At 35.7% G+C, this 20,552-nt stretch overlaps 2 protein-coding genes across 11 annotated transcripts in view; one reads left to right on the forward strand and one right to left on the reverse strand.

The window, feature by feature from the left end:
• Nucleotides 1–10,304: 10,304 nt before the first annotated feature.
• LOC148855432 (glutamate decarboxylase 4-like) lies at nucleotides 10,305–17,583 on the forward strand. The gene is made up of 7 exons (XM_088983180.1): nucleotides 10,305–10,586; nucleotides 10,709–10,913; nucleotides 12,394–12,594; nucleotides 12,767–12,981; nucleotides 13,643–13,896; nucleotides 16,480–16,532; nucleotides 16,905–17,583. Exons 1-7 carry the CDS (start codon nucleotides 10,492–10,494, stop codon nucleotides 17,406–17,408), a joined length of 1,527 nt encoding a protein of 508 aa, XP_088839306.1. The 5' UTR covers nucleotides 10,305–10,491; the 3' UTR covers nucleotides 17,409–17,583.
• A 1,828-nt stretch (nucleotides 17,584–19,411) lies between these two features.
• The window catches only part of LOC148855433 (ATP phosphoribosyltransferase 2, chloroplastic-like), a 33,122-nt gene continuing 31,981 nt past the window's right edge, over nucleotides 19,412–20,552 (reverse strand). For all 10 annotated transcript variants that reach the window (XM_088983184.1, XM_088983185.1, XM_088983182.1 and 7 more), the window contains 2 exons: nucleotides 20,079–20,198; nucleotides 19,412–19,809 (listed from right to left, as the gene is read on the reverse strand). In XM_088983184.1, coding sequence (XP_088839310.1) covers nucleotides 19,714–19,809; nucleotides 20,079–20,198 — 216 coding nt within the window. In that variant the 3' untranslated portion in view covers nucleotides 19,412–19,713. The remainder of the gene's footprint in view (nucleotides 19,810–20,078; nucleotides 20,199–20,552) is intronic.

Here is a 20,552-nt window from a genome sequence, read left to right on the forward strand (position 1 = left end):
AAGTTAATGTATTTTATGCAATTTAATAGAGTAATGAAGATGATAGAGAATTAGTAGCATGAGTAATTGAAGAAGAGAGTTAATGGCATAACTAATGAGAGATTATTAAAAGAGTTAGTGAGAGGGAGAGAGAGAGAGAGAGAAAGAGAGAGAGAGAGAGAGAGAGAGAGTTAGTGGTGTATTAATGAGAAGTGTTAAAAGTCTTGAAGGTGATTAGTCACTTTAGTTATTTTGTTCAATGTTAAAATTAAAAATTCAAAAAGAACAGAAAAAATATGTATACCTTCAATAAGAAACCAGAAAAAAAAAAGATAAATTACTTTAATGACCCATTCGCTTTTTAGCAAGTCACTTTCCTGGGTAGGTGTTTCCCAGGAAAGACTTACCTAGGTAAGTAAACTTACCCATGTTCTTTTACATGTAAATAAGACAATGACCATCTTAGCCATAAAAATTTCATTATTAAAAGGGATGTTTTTGTCCCATCCAAGTATTGGCAACTTTCCCTTAGATGGGAAAGTTAATTTACCCACTTAGGAGATGGGTATCACTTACCTGGGTAAGTGATACTTAGGAAAATAAACTTTCACTGGTCCCCACATAAATCTGAAAAATGAACATGGGTTTCTTGGTCAATGGGAACCAACTTCCCCCCTCTCAAAATCCAAAAAAAATAACACCTCCAAAGAATAAACTACAAAGCAGGGAAGTACCAACTTGGCACATCCCATTTTAATATGTAGATATAGATGGGTCTTAGGGCTCTTAATGTTCTATTAATTTTGGACATTAATTGAATATCAAAACTACTAATCTTTCACATCTATGACTGAATAACGGAAAAAAATCATTTTATTATTTGTCTACTAATGATTTCTAATAAGAAAACAAAAATCCCATTTTATTATTTTTTTTATTCCAAATGCCCTGTTAGTGATTGGAATTGCTCACCTCATGTTTAAAAAATTAACAAAAATAAAATTAAAGATTCATGTTTAAAACTTTTAAAAGTCTATTTTCCCCTTTGCAACTTTCTTCATATGGGAAAAGATACCTCCATCTGTTCTTGAAAGAATACACTTTTTCGCCATAATGTTAAGGTGGGAACTAAAATTTGATAACATTTCTAAGAAAATGAGAAAAAAAAATTAAAAATTGAGATTGTGAAATTGTATTTTATGTTTTATGTATGTATGTATGTATGTATGCAATTTTGTATATATATATATATATATATATATATATATATATATATATATATATATATATTTGCATAAATGCATATATACATGTATACAATTTTACAATCTCAATTTTACACGGGCTGGGATCAAACTCAAGAAATTGGGCCTTTTTACTTTTTGGATTAGGCCTGGGCCTAACCCTTGAGTAGTCTGAACCCGGCCCACCAATTATATAAATTTATACACATGCATACACACACATTCGATCGTATATTGGGAACATCTTCCAATGATAATACCAGAAATGATAATGTTATCATCGAGAAATGTTTCTAATACACAGCGGAGATGTGCAAACGTCATGAGGGACTGATTTGATCTCCCTATTTAGTGATTTCATTTTATTTAAAGCCATATCCAATTATTTATTGTTAAATTATTATCATTTATATCATTTTATACTAGTTTTACCCATATCCTTTTCGGCATATCCCCATCCCTTCTAACCCCTTGAACTTGCAAAATAATTAGATTTTCTTACAATTGGTGATCATATATACACATGATCAACCTAGTAGCTCATCCCACATAGCCAGCCTTCCCAACCCTAGTGGCAAATGGGTGTCACTACAACTTGCAAAAGACGGTACCAAAGCCATCATCAGTAGTTAAAACTTAAAACGGCCCATTGTATTCGATCCCATGGTATCAATCCATATCAGCGAAGGCATATAATCATAACCATAAAGGGTATTACTGGCTATGAATGAGAGGTTGAGAGGACAAAAAGAGAAAGGGTCCTGTCCTGCCCCATCTTATCTATACCCATTCCCTCGGCACTTAAACGTATATAATAAATGTTGCAAAAGCTGCTGATGAATTTCAATTAATAAATCCAATTAATGCGTATAGAGAGAGAGAGTAAAAATGGCAACAGCGCAGGGTGGGGTTAGGTTTTACATATTCCGTCCCCCGCTCCGAATATATGCATCTTTCATTCTTTCAGCCTCATCTCCGTTCCCGCCATGATAAATGGGTAAAGATGTAAACAATTGAAATTAAATAAATAAATAAATATATATATATATATATTATTAATAAAAGGTGTATGGAAATGGTAAAAGTATAATTTAATATTGTATATCAAATTTAATTTTTATGAGCTTTAGCAAAGCCAAAACAAGTATTTTTTTGTAATAATATAAATATAAAAAAAATTATTAAAAGAATATATAACTTAATATGTCAATGGTAAATGAGTAACCTATATATCAGAGCAGTGTGAATAAATATCACACCCACCCTATCCCTTGTCAGAATAATTTTGGGTTTCCACAAAACCTAACCTGCCCCTGACCTGATCAATGGTCAAAAAACCCACCATGGCCGGGATGAGGTGGGGCAGGACGTGGCCCGGGCAGGGGCGGATTAAATTGCCATCATAGAGAGAGAAGTAGGAATTAATTAGTAGAAAAACTACCAAAAATAGCTTAATCTAAAAACAGAATTTCCAGCTCATGTGACCCTCTTTTTTTACTTTTTTCTTTTTTAATCAAATACAACACATAACTTGAGTTCAGATCTGCGCCCCACAACGTCCCACAGCACATCTCTGCTGTGTATTGGGAATATCTCCCGATGATAGTAGTAGAATCGATGATATCATCATCGGGGCATGTTCCCGATACATGGTGGAGATGTGCTGTGGGACATTGTGGGGTGCCTCCTTTGTGGGGCACAGATGTGAACTCCATAACTTTTCATATGGAGACTACCTTGCAACACCCAAAGCAGTGTTAAAACCCTCCCAAAAGGGCACATGAAAATTGCAAAAATTGTTGCAAACCAGTAGGGTGTCTCTCTATGTGAGGGTCTCTCTTAGAGGGAGGGTTTCGATTTGCGTGAGGGTCTCTTCTGGGTAGGAGGTTTTCTCTCTTTGTGAGAGGGTTTCTCTCTGCATGAGGGTCTCTCTCTTGGTAGGAGGGTTTCTTTCTTTGTGGAAGGGTCTCTCTCTCGACGGGAGGGTTTCTCTCTCTTGGCAGGAGGGTTTCTCTCTACGTGAGGGCCTCTCTCTCTCTCTCTCTCGGTGGGAGGGTTTCTCTCTCACATCTATGGATGTGAGTTTTTCTCTTCATATCGGAGTTTGTTGGAGAGGTTCTTTGGACATATTTGAGAGACAAAAGTTTTGATCGAAGCCTATAGAGCAAACTTGGGATCTTTGGTTCTATTCATTCTAATCTTTGTTTTCCCTCCGCTCTTTTCTTATTTTTGTTGGGCCTTGGTCAAATTTGTGTGTGGTGTGCCTTTAGGGTCTACCATGGGTATCCATTTGTTTTGTAACGATTTTATCGTTCCTGGCAAGCCTTTTTTTGGCGATCTTCAAGTTCTCTCCGGCAAAGTTCATGTTCCAACTGTTTCATTTTCTATAATGACATGGTTGTGTGGTTTTTTTGCACATTTTACATCCCTACAGTTACAAGTTACAATATCTTTTGTGCACTTTTGACTTTTTGTGGGGCCCATTCCTTGAATGTTTGGACGATGGAGAGTTAAGGAGAGTTTTGTAACAAGAGACGATCTTGGGACTCTCTCGCTTTCATGTTTTCAATATTGCCATGGATTGGGTGCCATGGTACCTATTTTCTCTATACTCCCTTGAGGGTTTTGCGTAGTTGATCCAGGCTCATTTGGCAGGGAGATACACTTGATGGCTTCATCTCTGTTGGAGGCATTTAGCTGACCTTCTTTGCATTTCATAAATTTACATCAATTGTAAAGATTTTTCAAGTTTTTTTTCTCCAAGTGCTGGTAGTTACTTGTTTTTGTCTCAAAACATTTAACTTGCTTTTTTAGTTGTATTTTTCATTGCTGTTAATTTTTCTATAAATAATGAATTTGTCTTTAGGCGTCAAAAAAAAAAAAGGAAATTGCAAAGTTATATATGCCTATTACAAATTTTCAATGTTGTATAGTTAATGACAATTAATCATGCGGTATGGGTAGAGGTCATGTGCATATTATGAGAGTAGGGGTGCAATTCCCCAACCAACCTATCCCGACCCAAATTGCCCTCCTAGCATCAACTACTTGTTGGGTTTTAAAACGTAGATTTAAAACGTAGAAAATAGAGAAACGATTAGCTGAATTTGAGAGTTGTTATGCTTGGTTGTGGGCATAAACATTTTCCCCACACCAATCCACAATTATTTAATCTCTCACTTGCATCTATCGCTGGTGTAAAGCAAAATAATAAAACAGTTATCAAATTCAGTTAATCCATTCTCTAGAAAACAACTATTAGGACAGCTTTGCAGTAATGGGTCTTGAGGAATACATTCAAATCCACAATGTTTTCAATTAAACTGCCGTTGATCTGGATCATTGGACCGTTCGGCTCGAGAACTAGTTAGGTAATTGGTTTCGTTTTACCCCAAATCTAGTTTCTGACCAAAAACTGTTGAATTGGTCAATAATTCATTGACTCCGACAGTTTTTGAGCATTTTTTATTTTAATTATTTTTTTAATTTTTAATTTTTTCGTTGAAATGGGCCATTCATTTAAATCAGATGATCGAACCAATGGCCAAAATGGTTATGATTCCTAATCAGTTTTTAAAATCTTGCAAATGCATGCATCTCTGGATGTCTTTCATGGATCAGTTGAACTCAATTCGATTGAGTACCAGTTAGATATAGCATGAAAGTTTCGTTTCTTTGCTTAAAGGTCAAGTAATAAGCCCAAATCTCCTGCAATCAAAAGATTTGTGCACATGAAATCCAATCTTATATCAAGAATATCTTTTATACATATACATGTATATTAAATTCATAAATAGATATTCCCAATGTACGGCTTAATGTCTGTCTAGAGTATGTGCAGATTTTTTGTTTGTAAGAGAACCCATGGCCATGGCCATGCAATGGTTTTCATGCCTGATATAAAATATTATATAATGTATGTTGTATAATACAAATATTATAAATAATAATATATCTAAAGTTGTACGTATTAGGTATTGAAGCTTGGGTCAGTCCAGCCTATCATATATTTTATTTTATTGATGAAAATGATAATGCACTTAAAAAACAACAAAAGATAGAATAATACATGATAGGACTCCCTTCAAGCAAACATTCTATACATGCTCTGAAAGCATAGAAATACATTGGGCACATCTTCTCATGAATTTAACATATAGAAGATATTCTCAATATAAATAAAGAAATTTTGGCCAAAATGATAAAGGGAAATCCATCAAAACTAACACCACCACACAAAGAGAAAATATCACATCATGTCCATTACATGATAACTCCTAATTTGGGAATGTTTTATTAGTCATGTTTATCTCATCCAAACTCTACTCTAGACCCCAAACATTCCCTTCAACATCCTCTTTTTGTTTCCACTTTTATGGGTGGGGGAACCATTATCATTAGGGTGGGGAATTGGGGAAGGGGAAAATATACATATAAAAAAGGAAATTTCTTTGCCATGGCTCCCCTGGGTCTCCCCCGGCTCCACCCCATATATGTTCAAGGGGGTTTTTGATATAGAACAAAGTTCAAGGGGCTAAGTATCAAGTCTGGATCTCAATGTTCTGGGCACAAATAATGCGAGATGGTTTTTCATTGTCCTAAAGCTAAGTTTGGAAGGAATACAGTACAAATATGTAAAGTGCAAAATACTGTATACATTTGTATTTATACTCCTTCCAAATATAAATTTATACCAAACCTTATATTTTGTATTATTTTTTATGTATTTACACTGTATATATTTGTATTTGTACTCTTTTCAAACTGAGCTTAAAACATATGGTGGTATTGGCACAGACTGGTTTATACTAAAAGTCCATTTGGTTGGCAGATAGAATCAAAATCAAAATATTTCGAAATCAGAATCAGAATGATCTATTCTCATAATCTGTTCGGTTCAAACATAAATGGGAATTAAAATTGGAATTAGTAGGAATTTGATTTCATTCCCAAGATAAGGGCAGGGAATGGCCATTCCCTCAAATGGAAAAATATCATTTCAGTAGAATGAGAATGAAATTCCAATTCCACCAATCAAACAGTAGGAATAGGAATAACTCATTAACTCATTCCAATTCCAACTCCGGACCCCTACTCCTGCAAACCTAAGGGTGCGTAAAATCTATTTGTAGATAAGAAAATTAAGGATAGTACTGCCACATTAGCTCTGGCTGGTTCTAATATATGATTTCTATATTTCCTACATAGCTGTATCGATTTTGGATTGACATCAAATACTTGATAGATTGTTTTAATGGAAATTTGTATACAAACATATTGGATCAATTGTAAAAATATCTTTCACTAGTTGGTTTGATATAATTCATGCATCACTGCAAATCATTATCAGACCATTATGTTATACCATGAAAGTTGGCCTTGTGTAATGCATACACTAGGAACTCTATCCATCACCAAACCACTAACACACTTACATTGCACCAAATGGCTTGTCAACAGTTTTGGGTGGTTTTTCAAATTGGCAAGATGAATTACATGAATTGGGTCATAAATTGCCATCGTTATTTTTAGGACTGTAATCCAGGCGACAACATCCGAATCCAATCTAACTACTGAACTTTTAAATCTGAATCTAGTCAAAATTTGGAAATTTCACATTAGACTTGAATCTTATCTAGACTTATTCATGGGTCGGGCTTTCGGCCTGACTTACATTATATCAGGTTTGGGCTTCGGGCAAGGCCCATTCAAATTTTGGCAAAAGTCAAGTCCAAGCCTGGTTCATGATCAGGTATTCTTATCACGGGTTTGATTATGATATTGAAAAGATATGATATCCAAAAAAAACAACTGACCAATAAACCAAAATCATAAACGTGGTAGGGAACATGGTGTTATTTATCAAAATTCATGAGTGGGTTTTGATTCGAGAAAACTCTTTCCATACCATAACTTTTCTGCATCATAGATTTTCCCTCTTATCACATTCAGATTGGATTTAGATTTAATCTGCTTTCGTTTCATACTTTTTAAAATAAAGAAAGAAATAAAAAATAAAAATTTAATTAATCATCAACTTATATATAATAAATTAATATAAACGCGAAATATTGAATTTATTATATATAAGTTTATGTGTAGTATAATATATAAAATTATATATTTTATTTATATAACTACTTAAATTCTATGCATTAAATCAATATATAAAATAATCAGACATGAATTTTAATCAAATCAGATGGGATGAAATATGTTTCCAATTGGATTATGTAGACAAATTATCCAAAATCATGATAATTGGACTGAATGCTGGATTGAGTATCAAACTTTTGGAGCCCATTGACAGTCCTAGCTGTTCTGTTTCTGATTTGGAACAAGAGATTAGGTTAGTTTGATAATACATTATCTTCTTTGGTTTCAATTTGTGGCACACTGTCTGTGCATTCATTTCACATGTATATCTCATAAATTATCAGAAACACTTTGGGTCTTCTTGGTTCGTAGTTGGAATCAGAATCAAAATCCCTTGGAATTAGAATCAGAATGGTCTATTCCTATAATTTATTTGGTTCAAATAAGAATCAAAACTAAAATGAAAATCGGACTTCATTCCCAAGGGAGGGAGAGGGAATGACTATTTTTTTAAAATGGGGGAGTGTCATTCCAAACTGCTTAGATTTATTTCTAAACATCTCTCCTAGATATGTTGCCAATTTGCTTTTTGTTGATGTCATAGATGAATCTTCTCCAAACTTCTTAGATTATGTATTCTTTCTATATGGCTGAGACAGGATAAGTCTTTCAAAGAACCTCCCTAATTCACTTGTTTTAAGATCCGTTAGGGAATAGAAAACTATTTAAGAATCTCTCCTAATAACTTAAGGCTCAGTTTGGAAAGAGTATAAATACAAATATGTACCGTGCAAATACATACAAAATAATATAAAATACAAGGTTTTGCACTCTACAAATTTGTATTTGTACTCCTTCCAAACTGAGCCTAAGCTTCTAGGTTGAAGGGGTTTTTTTTTACATGACATCAGCTTGATCAAATGGTCTATTAATGCTTTAACTTTATCCTTTCATTATAATTAATTAAATTTCAATACAAGGTATGAGTGAGCCTGTACATCCATACTTTAAATTCTATAGGCTTTTTGGGAAGAGGCATCTTAAGAAATAAAAACCTATTCAATAAACTCACCTAATAACTTAAGGGGTGTTCAACACCATGGCTGGTTTTGTTTTTGAAAACAAAAACCATGTTGTGGAACACCCCTTAAAAGCTTCTAGATTGAATGATTCCTAAACTGATTCCTTCTTTGTAGGTTGGCATTTGGTGTGACTTGCAATGTTGGTTGTTCTGATTTCTGATCGTCGGAATCACAACGAAGTTTCCAAATCAATTCTCTTGAACATGTTTTCAACCGTGTTTGTGAGATCTCATACTGAATACTGATGCACTGTTTTTTAAAATGATTCATGCTCTCAATACTTATTTTCAGCATATCTATATCTATCTATTCTACCTATAAAAGAGCAAATGTCTCTTCTTTCTAGAGTTTTCATTGAACGTTTTCTATTCCTCTTGTCTAAACATATAATAGGCATAAAGAGGGCATATATGACCTTTACTCTTATTTTAGAAACTACCCGCTTATAACTGTCCACTTATAATTGTTCATAAACTGCCCATTTATAATTGCTCAAAAACTGTCTATAAATTATAAATAATTTTGTCTTAGAGGTACTATCATATACAAATAAACGTACATATTTATTAGTTGATTTTTAATTTGTATTTCCTAATTTATTCACTATTGAGAATTGTGTATGTGTCATGTCATCCTATATTCCTATTGATCCATCTGAATTGTCTAATGGTGTCATATCAACCGTCCATGTGACAGAATACCTACCATGGCTGCATAATTGTATCCATTAATCCAAATCCGATTTCAAATTCGATTGAGAATTGGATTAGAATTGGATTGAGAATCAATTAACCCCTATCTGATCCATCATTTCTATTTGATACAGAACCGAAATCAGTTTCACCACCTGATTTTCAGATCAAAAATTCAACCGTCTGGTCTGAACAGATCAGCTCAAAACATTATAAAAATTATAGAAATAATTAAAATATAAAAATATAAAACGACCCAAAAATTATTATCCAGGTCCAATAGATTGATGGTTTGACCATCCAGATCAGTGAGTCATTGATCAATTAAGTCAACAGTTTTTTGAGAAAGCATGGTTTGGGGCTGAATTGATCAAACAGTCCGGGTTAATGATGGTTCAAAAACCATGATTTGTCAGATATATTAGTAAAACTGGTTTTTTATATGTATTAGAATTGGTTTATATGTTGTATTTTCATTAGAGTAATGGATTCGAATTTCATACAAGTTAATTTTACTATTTTAATTTAAAATAATTTAAAAATAATAATATATGATCACTTTCAATTTTTTATTAAAGGAGTAAAGAGGTTGAACCATTTGACCCACGATTCAGTCACCAAAGATGGTTCACTGTCCGGTCCAAGTCTGGCAGCATTGCTCCAACTCAACTCTATCCGATTTATTGCACTGGGCATAAGACTTTTTTGCTCAATTTGGAAAGAGTACAAATGCAAATGCATATAGTGCAAAACCTTATAATTTGTATTTGTATTATTTTGTATATATTTGCATTTGAAAGGAGTACAAATATTTTTGTATGTATCTGTAGTGTACATATTGACTGAGCCTTCGGCCTTTAGAACAATAACCCTTTGAAAGCTTTGCCAGATGGCAAAAAAATGAAAAATCATTTTCTATATACATTATTTTTTTAGTGAGAAAAGTCTCATCGCCGAATTAAGGAGTGCATTACACGGTAGAGTTCAGGGATGACATGAACTGGTGCACTATTACACGTGACAAATCGAGAGAGATTCGTGGATGAAATCGACGGTCACGGTTAGCCGCTTCGTTTACACAAGAAGAAGAAGAGCTGTATCCAAGCCAAAAGCGTCGAAGCAAATGGTTAAGTAAACAAATGGCAAACACTTTCTTGGAAGCAAGGAACAAATTGTACAGAGAGCAAAGGAAGGCAGAAGGAAAATGTCTCAACACATCTTTGTCTGAAGAAACAGCCAAGCACAACCAATCACCTTGACACACACTGATTCTCACCACCTTCTCCGTAACCCCCCATATAAATAAATATGCTCCATGAGATGCTTATAATACTCAGCCAATTTAGCTCTTTTGTAGGAAAAATCAAAGAATAAAATAAAGAGAGGAAGCTGCTAACCATGGTTCTCTCTGTTGTTCAATCCCCTGAAGAGAGTTCCTCTGCCTTCATTGATTCAGTTTTCGCTTCCAGATATGTTCAAGATCCACTGCCAAGGTTCTGTTCAGAAAACATGGTTTTGATTCTAATCGCCTTGATTTCTATTCTATGTTTTTTTTTTTTTTTTAATTCAAAATGAGATGGGAGATGATTTTGTTTTGGGTTTTTCAAATGCTCAGATATAATCTGTCGGAGAAATCGATCCCAAAAGAAGCAGCCTATCAGATAATCCACGATGAGCTGTTGTTAGATGGTAATCCGAGGCTGAATTTGGCCTCATTTGTGACTACGTGGATGGAGCCTGAATGCGATAAGCTAATGGTGGAGGCCATTAACAAAAACTACGTGGACATGGATGAGTATCCAGTCACCACTGAGTTTCAGGTAGGCCTAACTCACCCAAAAAATGGATGGTAATCCCTGATTGAACCAGCTGGTTAGACCTGCCTGGTTGGCCCAGCCCAGTCTAGTAGATTGTTGCCATGACCAATTTGATAGAGAAGTAACCTTGCATCATCATTGGTCAAAGCCTTGAGATTGAACCCAGAAAATGGCCTGGTAAACCCTGATTGGACCGGCTGGTTAGACCAGCCTGCAGGTTGGCCCAGTCCAGTCTAGTTGACTGTTGCCATGACCACTTTGGTAGAGCTGTAACCTTGCATCATCAATGGTCAAAGCCTTGAGATTGAACCCAGAAAATGGTTGGTAAACCCTGATTGGACCGGCTGGTTGGCCCAGTCCAGCCTAGTAGCCTATCACCATGACCACATTGGTAGAGATGCAACCTTGCATCTTGGTCAAGGCCTTGAGATTGAACCTAAGAAACCTTATTTTTATAGTCCCACCTTAAAAGTTGGGAATTGGGATCATCATATCTTATATTTGATAATTTGATTCCATTTGTTCCACTACAAAATCAGTGCAAATCTGTTCAACGTGTAAAATTTCATCAGTTATTGTTTTTGCCTCTTGAAGGGGCCAAGTTTTTGTTTTCCATATCCCTTTTCTTAGAAGAAACAAATGCACCCATTAGGAATTCCAATGGAGCAGGTGAATTGGGTAATCGACCCGGCCCACCTCTATCTCACAAATTACATGTATATGCAACTTACAGAGGCCATTACTTTGTAACGGGTTGTTTAATTAGGATGACCTTTAAAATAAAAAAATAAAAAATAAATAAACAAGGTAGCTTTTCGAAAGCACCTCGCTTTATGGCCTCAAATCTTAAATTTAAGTTTTTTTTTTATAAAAAATAAAATATAAATATAAATTAAACTTAAAATAAAGCATATATATACACAAATTACATGTAATTCTATATAATATAGATAAATGGATGACATGCCACGGTTTGACCCTCCAACCCGGATGGTTGCACTGTTTACCCGCAACCTAGAGGTAAAAGTAAAACGGTTCTGCCTCTATGTCAGTTCTTTTAATTTAAAGGGAAAATCAATTCTGTTGGAAAGGCGTTATACTTGGAGGGATTTAGCTAATCAAAACCCCTGTGAATTTTGATAAATACCCCATGATTGGTTATATATTTTTCGGTCCATTAGCTACAAGTCTTTCCAGTTTCATGTCTTCCTGGTTTCATTATCATAGTCGAACCCTAATTTAAAATTTACATATAAATATATGTAAATTTAAATATATAAACCTATGATGTCCGAAAGAAAGAACTTTGACTAATTAAAACCCACCTCTGAATTTTGATAAATTGCATCTAATTGGTTAACATATTATATATCATAGTCGAACCCACATGTGAATACATTTAAAATATTCAGATTTTCTGTTTCTTTATCATACTATGATACTAATGAAACGCAATTCTGGCTAAATCTTATTACATTTTCAGAATCGGTGTGTAAACATGATAGCAAACCTTTTCAATGCCCCGGTGGACGAGACCAGAAGGGCGATCGGAGTTGGAACGGTAGGGTCTTCAGAAGCAATAATGCTAGCCGGATTAGCTTTCAAAAGGAGGTGGCAGAACAAAAGAAAGGCCCAGGGAAAGCCTTACGACAAGCCCAACATTGTCACCGGTGCCAATGTTCAGGTCTATTTTCTTTGCACACTTCACATATTCCATTCAACTGATAAAACCCATCAGAAAATCAGAACTTTTTTTTTTAGTCACCGGTTCAATGGTTCAACCATTCAATCCAATTGAGTCTGGTTTGCTGGGAGATTCTTACTCAAGTTAGCATGGAAAATCCTTATGTTTACAGGTTTGCTGGGAGAAATTTGCGAGGTATTTCGAGGTAGAGCTGAAGGAGGTGAAGCTGAGGGAAGGTTACTATGTGATGGACCCGGTGAAAGCAGTAGAGATGGTGGATGAGAACACCATCTGTGTTGGAGCCATCCTTGGTTCTACGCTCAATGGAGAATTTGAGGACATCAAGCTCTTGAATGACCTTCTTGCCAAGAAGAACAAGATGACTGGGTAGACCACGTCCCCCTTTCATTTGTTTTAGACCCATTTTTCACAATATTGTAAGTAAATCATGGAGCATTTAGACCAGTCTCTGCATTCGATCTAAGAGATTAAATAAAATTTGATTTGTAATTAAATAACCGATTTTATCTCCCATTAATATTAAACCTATCATCATTTGGTTCGGTTTAATTTGCACTTAAAAAGTGGTTTGATTGGGTTCGATATTTTGTTAAATTGCAGTTTTTGGTTTATTGAATTTTATAAATCAAACCAAACTGTAAATCGAAAGTATATATATATATATAATATAACATATCTAAATTGAATGTATAAAATTATAAATATATAAATAAATGTTTTTTATTTTATAATAGAATAGGAGTTTTAATTTTTAAGTTTTGAGGGTATTGTTTGAGTTTTCTAATTGGATTAAAAGCCTAATAAAATCATAAAATGATCCAAAGTCTCTAAACTGTATTAAAAACTGCACCAAATTATAATAAAATAGTTTGATCTGATTTGATTTGACTTAAAATTTTTTTAAATTACAATTTACTAGTTTGGCCTGAGATCTTCTCCAAATCACACCGAACCAAACCGTAAACACCTCTCCTTCACATCTTGACTGAATAAGAAGTTCAACTTGAGTCTCATTATATTTAAACAGGTGGGATACACCAATTCATGTAGATGCAGCGAGTGGCGGATTTGTAGCACCTTTTCTCTACCCAGAGTTAGAGTGGGATTTTCGCTTGCCGCTGGTGAAAAGCATTAATGTCAGCGGCCACAAGTATGGCCTTGTTTACGCTGGAATTGGTTGGGTCATTTGGAGGAGCAAGGAAGACTTGCCTGAAGAACTCATCTTCCACATTAACTACCTTGGAGCTGATCAGCCCACTTTCACTTTAAATTTCTCTAAAGGTAAACATGATTTCAAATGACACATATCTTATATTTCTAATGCGATACCTCATTTGGTAATCGGTAGGGGTGCAACTTGGGCGAGTTTCGGGTTGAGGTTTGTCAAAATTTGAATAGACCCAACCTAAAGCAAATCAATGTAAAATGCTAGCAGTTTGGGAACTGGAGTTGTACCCCTACCATTTGGGAGGGCTGAAGTCTAGTAGTGGCTTTTGGATTTTTAAAGTGGGCTCCATATAGGTAGATTATAAATCAAGGATTTTAAAATCGGATCGGACAAGAAACTGTTATGGGTTCAGTTTATGGTTCAAATGGTCCAACTCATGGTTTTTAAAAATGAATCGGTCAGGGGTCTAGTTACCGATTCGAACGGCCGATCCATTCTGATGAAAAAAATAAAAAATTTAAAAAAAATTAAAAATTTGAAAAACGGTCAAAACCATTCGAATGGTTAACCAGCCGGTTCAGCGGTTTGCTTACCAAAATCAACGGTTTTGGGGGGAAAAGTGGTTTTGGAGGAAAACGGAACCGGTTAGGTGATCGGTTCCTGGTTTTTCGGTCCAACCGTCTAGTCCGGTCCAATTTTGAAAATAGTGGTCCAACTGTCTGATCCGAACGAACAGCCTACTCTAACAGAAAAAATAAAAAATGGCCAAAAACCATTGTTCGGTTTGACCATTCAGGTCAATAGTTTGCTAACCAAATCAACGGTATTTTGTCAAAAAGTGGTTTTCGGGTAAAACAGAACCAGTCAGGTGGCTAGTTCTCAGTTTTTCTGGTTTGACCGTCTGGTCTAGTCCAGTTTTGAAAACTATGTTATAAGCTATGGTGCCGTTTAGCAAGTCTTTTTCGAAAGATCTTCCGGTAGACCTGACAGCCAAAAAACAATGTGAGCTTTTGCTTTAAAATCTTAGTAGCCTAAAGACCGTTTGGTTAAGGCACATCTTTTCGCTCGTCTTTCCACGCGAAGACGCGATGAAAAAAAGTCAAAAAGCTCCATTTGGGAAATTGGAGCTTCCCAAAAAAAACCCAACATGAGATTTGTGCATCTTATCTTTTCGAGGAAATATCTTTTTGTCGTTAAATATTTTTCCAACCAAACAGGAAAAGACCAAAATAGGGGCTGCTAGGCTTCTAAACAGCCGACAGCCCGTGCGAAAAGACACGCCAAACAGGGCCATATGTATGGTGCAAAATCCAAAAAGCCCAAATCGATCATTTGAAGGGTTGTCTGCTTCAGAAGTTCAGCCTCTCTTTGATAGCTTATCTAGAGCACTTCAAAACAACTGAACCAGCTTAAGTATTTAGGCATTTAGCTGCAAAGTTAAGCGAGAGTCAGCTCAATTGGTTGAAGGTACTGTGGATGGCCTTCTTGACTCAGTGATTTGACCACCCCAACATCCCGATTCTGAGTCGACTCGCATTTTGGGAATCTATTAATTATTAATTAATGTTATAAAAGCTTAAAAAGAAGTGAAAATAAAAAATAAAAATAAAAATAAAATTAGAGAAGCTTATATATGGAATGTCAGAATAACTTATTCTTTTTTAATTCCCCTTGGCTTGCGTGTGAATTTGAATTCCCTCGTTTAATTCCTTCACTCGCCAGAAAATCAAGAAGACACAAGTGAATGAAAGATAAAAGAATGCAATTGTCTCAGGGAGAAACTTCACCTAGAAACCACGTACTTCCCAAGTAAACAAAGACTTCTGATGATAAAAGGATTTGGGGAATCAAAACGAACAAGAATTGCTTTTCAACAGGGAAAGAATAGCTTTAGGAAAGAAACAAGTAAAAAGAAAGAAAGGTTGGATTTCAGAGAGAAGAATCGATTGGTTATGACGCCAACCCTTAGAAAAGAGAAGAAACATCTAGGGAAGTGCATGCATTAAACCCATCAATTAAATCAGTATATTCAACACCATAAGTCTTATTAATTTGTTTGATTCTTACATTTGTCTCATATCTGGTTCTACATCTTCCTCTCCTAATTGTTCTTTGTCTTGGTGGTTTTGAAGAAGTAATCAAGTATGTTTAGCCCACAGTTATCAGAACTAGCCCTGAAATTAACCTGGATGAATGGCCAGTTTCTGGCCACCATTTCCTGGTTTAATTTGGATATATTTAAGAAATCAAGAAAAATTCGGTCGGCTAATCAGATGGTTTTGGACTTCTGGTTCCCATAACTACGGCTTAGAGTCTCTGGACCAATTGTTCTTATATGGTGGCTAATTTCCATTGGCCATCCCTTAGTATACCATCTTCAAAAAATAATAAAAAAAGAGTATATATTCTCAGTAATCTTCTCAAAGCACCTTCTATCTTGTTCAATGGGTCACTACTGCAGAAGAAGCCAGTGAAAGTGAATAGCATAAAAGTACTTTCAAGTCAAATTTCCTCATAGAAAGCACCATCAAATTTCTTATTTGGACCAAAAAAATAGAAAACTCTTGGAGTGAGATGTTTTGATGTCATTTTTATTTAGCAAAGACCCTACTAGATAATAGAAATATTCAACTAAGCATAGAAACCGTTCTGCATCAGTAGTCCATGGCTGTTGCTCAATTTGTTTGTTTTTTCAGGATCAAGTCAGATTATTGCACAGTATTATCAGTTCTTGCGCATGGGATTCGAGGTAACACCATCTCAACCTAAAAAGTTGCATTAAATTATAATTTTTTGTTGTTTGATCTTTCGTTGCATATTGCATTAGACCAAATTTTTACTTATTTATATACAACAAAGTTTTGGTCGGATCAGGGCGGTCAATGGGCTGCATTAGCATATTTGCCCATTAGGCCAGCCCAAGAATAGTTGGTCTAGAGTTAGCACTTCTAAGGCCCAATGGAGTAGATGGGCTGTTGACCCACTAAATCCAACTGTACATAAGATTGTATAATACTGTAAAGTGTAAACCTATCATCCTGTTTTGCTTGATTATAGCTTTGATCAATGCAAGCCTTACCAAACTAACTGCAAATTGATCACCCCATTTTGTACAATGAAGGGATACAAGAACGTGATGACAAACTGCATGGAGAATGCCAAGGTGCTACGAGAAGGATTAGAAAGAACTGGGCGATTCGAGATAGTATCGAAGACGCAAGGGATACCTCTGGTAGCCTTTGCATTCAAGGACAAGAATAAGAGCTTGGCCTTCAAATTGTCCAAGGCTCTGAGGAACTATGGTTGGATTGTCCCTGCTTACACAATGCCACCCAATGCCGAGCATGTGACCATCCTTCGGGTTGTTGTCAGGGAGGACCTCAGCAGACAGCTTGTTGAGAAGTTGCTCTCCCATATAGAGAGCGCACTGAGTGAGCTCGAAGACGAACCTGCTGTTCCAAAGATTACATTTACATATGAGATGAAGCCGAGAAGGTTTGTGGGGGATGGTGGTGAAGGAGATCTGCACATACCAGAAACCTCCGTGAGTTGGAAGAGAGAAAAACCTAAAGTTATTTATAAGGATGTGCCAGTTACAGGTGGTAAGACTAAGGGGGTCTGTTGAACCTGAATGCTGAATGGTTGTTGCTTGAATATTTGTTTGTACAAATGAAAATGCCGTGTATCAAATAAAACTAGTATTTGAGAAAGTGAGGATTGAATAGAATGTATAGACAGTATAGTTATTTCAATAATTTATAAGTAGTTACAGCCTTACAGGCATGGAATGGTTCACTTCATCATTGTCTCTCCTAGCTGAGATAAGCGGTGGGTAAAACAAACAACAGTGGGGGGAAACCCTTGCCATCCCAACCTTGTTATTGTATCCAGAACAAATCATCATTAACTTCAATGTGGAGTGATTTGAATACTCGCCAAGAACCACTCAACCTAAAAGCTTAAGCTATTAGATGAGAACCCTGAATAGGTTTTTATTCTCCAAAATACCTCTCATGCAAAAGTCCACCGGACTTGAAATGTGGACAAGCATAGGCTACCTATACCTATACCTTGTACCATCTCAAAGAGAACCATTCAATCTAAAAGCTTTAGCTGTTAGGTGAAGCCCCTAATTAGGTTTTTATTCTCTAATGGATGCACCTTTTCCTTTTTCTTTTCACTTTTTCAGTTTCAATTGTTTAAGGGTAGATGAATTAGGAGGATTTCTAACATTTAAACCCATCAAAACCTCATAAATCTTTGTATTTAGCGCTTTGGTGACCCCGAAAACTGGTACATATTGTTTGATATGTATCAATACTTTGAACCATGCACCCACCCACTTTACCTGATTTTCGCTTCCACTGGTGAAACAAATTACCAAAGCTGTCTACAAGGGCTGAAATCTGAAGCTGAAAATGTAGCTCAAAAGCTATGGCTTTTAGGAAAGCTCTTCTCTAGGGACCCAAAAACATGTGATCTTGCATTGCCCATTCTCCAAGGCACCATGGCTTGGTTCCCTTGTTTCAAAGTTTTTCCATTAGACAGCGAAATCAATGCCACATTTCTTCATGAATGGCTTGTTGTCTCAGACAATAAAACACCATCTCCCTATGAAATTACATGATGGGCCTGAGCTAGACGGACTGACTGCTGTTTCAAAGCTACCAATTTTCTCCAGGTATGGTTTTGCATTAGACATGACATCAGAAATGCCAAGGGAAAACATTTTGCTGCTAAATCAGGTCAAGTTTCAGTTCTTCAACCATTAAGGACAAGCTATTGGCTATCCTGTAACTTGCTGAAGGCAGACTTGCGAACAGTGATGCGGTATTGTAGTTGCAATTCCGTAAGATGACTTGATTTGCAATTTTGCATCGATTCACGATTGCTTCTTTAACCGCTTCTTTCATACAAAAGCAACTCTTTAACAGATTCTAACAAGTTAAACACTAGTTTCATCTGCAGAACAGCTAAAAAGGTTAGCAATTTTGCATCGATTCACGATTGCTTCTTTAACCGCTTCTTTCATACAAAAGCAACTCTTTAACAGATTCTAACAAGTTAAACACTAGTTTCATCTGCAGAACAGCTAAAAAGGTTAGCAAACGATATTCCAAAAAAGGCTACAAAATATAACCCTGAATTTCTCTATGACGTAGGAGAGATCAGAGATCCAACACGCATTGTCTGCCCAAGAAACCACAAAGGCTTCAGGCCTTCCCAATTCCCATTCAGTTATACACCCATTATGTACTGATAACAAATGTCCATCTCCATCTCATTGTTGGTCTTGGTGGGATTTTTCTATAAGTGCATATAAAGCCATACATTAGGTTCCACAGCCCTTCAAACCTTCCCTTCTTCATTAGCCTGAATTTTTCCGCCCATAGCATGTTCCTAGAAAAAGGAAAAAAAAAAAAAAAAAGACCATTACCCAATGTTGGTCCCCGCCATTTGGAGTCTTGGGAGGGATAAACTGGATACAGTTGGCATTTTTTACAAAGTAGATGCTCTCAGATTTGAATCTGCATTCTCATGCTTGCAGTCCAAAATTTTACCATTACACCAAGAAATGGCTCCTATGTTCTTTTCTAAAAGCGAAAATAAAAATATTAGATCTATCCATTATCTTCTCTAAACAATGCAAGAGCTTCAAAGGTCCAAAAATCTGTTACATGGAGGGGAAAATATTTTAACTTCTGAATGGATGTTTCCATGTTCTTGTGGCAGGAAAGCCGGAAATTCCTAGCTTCCATGCTTGCAAAGTGATGTTCTAAATAAAAGAATAATAAAAACAACATCCAAAATTTCCCCAGCCCAAGATGATTCTTAGTTCTTTGTCTTGAGACATTCACTATGAAATGTTTTCTGGTTTACTGCTACAAAATTAAGATGCAATCACACCACCTAAGTCATCACCCAAAAGATTAAAGCCCGAGGTTTGAAAGAAGCTGACGCCATCTTGGAGGCTCTTCATCAAAAATATAAGTCAACGGAGAGATTAAAACTCCACTGCCCCCAATCTGAAAAGATAAAAAATATTTTAGATAAAAAGTTGACGAGGTAGATAAGAAAATCAATGTCTAAAGAAGTGGAACACCAAACATGAAAAACAGTTGAAAAAAAACTTGAAAAAGCACAAGAAAAATTTCACAAATAGAGACAACAAGAATCTCACGAATATGGATGCACAACACAAGTGTGTGTATATATATATATACATGCGTGTGTTTGTGTATCAGAAAGTGGTTAAAAAAGAAATTGCAAAGGTAAATGAGGAAGTGTGTCTCACAGCTCTCAGCTGCTGAACAGATCTGTAGAGCTCCTTCTTGGGTACACATATAACAATCGCATAGTAGTCTACTGTAACCTTCCCATTTCGTTTACAGAAAACTGGACTTATGGTGGGTCCCTGCATATAATCATTGAAATATTTAGCGAGGCACTTGTAAATACAATAAAACCTAGGACATTTCCTGAAAAAGCAATAAAGATGACCAGTCCTAAAAGAGAGAAAAAGTACTTGTAAGATTGGAAGCAGGAAGGAATTTTTCATTTTGGTAATAGCGATAGCTCTATGCCCACCACAAATTTTTTGTTACCGAGGAATGGGGTTTATCACCTTTCTGTAATTACTCTAAATCCTCACATATATGTAAAAGTTTGCATCACTTACTGTTACATTTCTCTTCAAAAAAAAAAAAACAAAACAAAACAAGACTTCTCAAATTGGTGATTTAAGCACGACCAGCAGAGTTTTTAATTC

The sequence above is a fragment of the Nelumbo lutea genome, chromosome 4, assembly GCF_056320005.1.
Source record: "Nelumbo lutea isolate HS-2025 chromosome 4, American lotus-T2T, whole genome shotgun sequence".
Lineage (NCBI taxonomy): Eukaryota > Viridiplantae > Streptophyta > Magnoliopsida > Proteales > Nelumbonaceae > Nelumbo > Nelumbo lutea.

Coding starts and splice junctions, on each gene's coding strand:
- LOC148855432 (XM_088983180.1), top strand. CDS start 10,492: ATGGTTCTCTCTGTTGTTCAATCCCCTGAAGAGAGTTCCTCTGCCTTC. Junction 13,897..16,479: donor CACTTTAAATTTCTCTAAAG/GTAAACATGATT, acceptor TTGTTTTTTCAG/GATCAAGTCAGATTATTGCA. Junction 16,533..16,904: donor TCTTGCGCATGGGATTCGAG/GTAACACCATCT, acceptor TGTACAATGAAG/GGATACAAGAACGTGATGAC.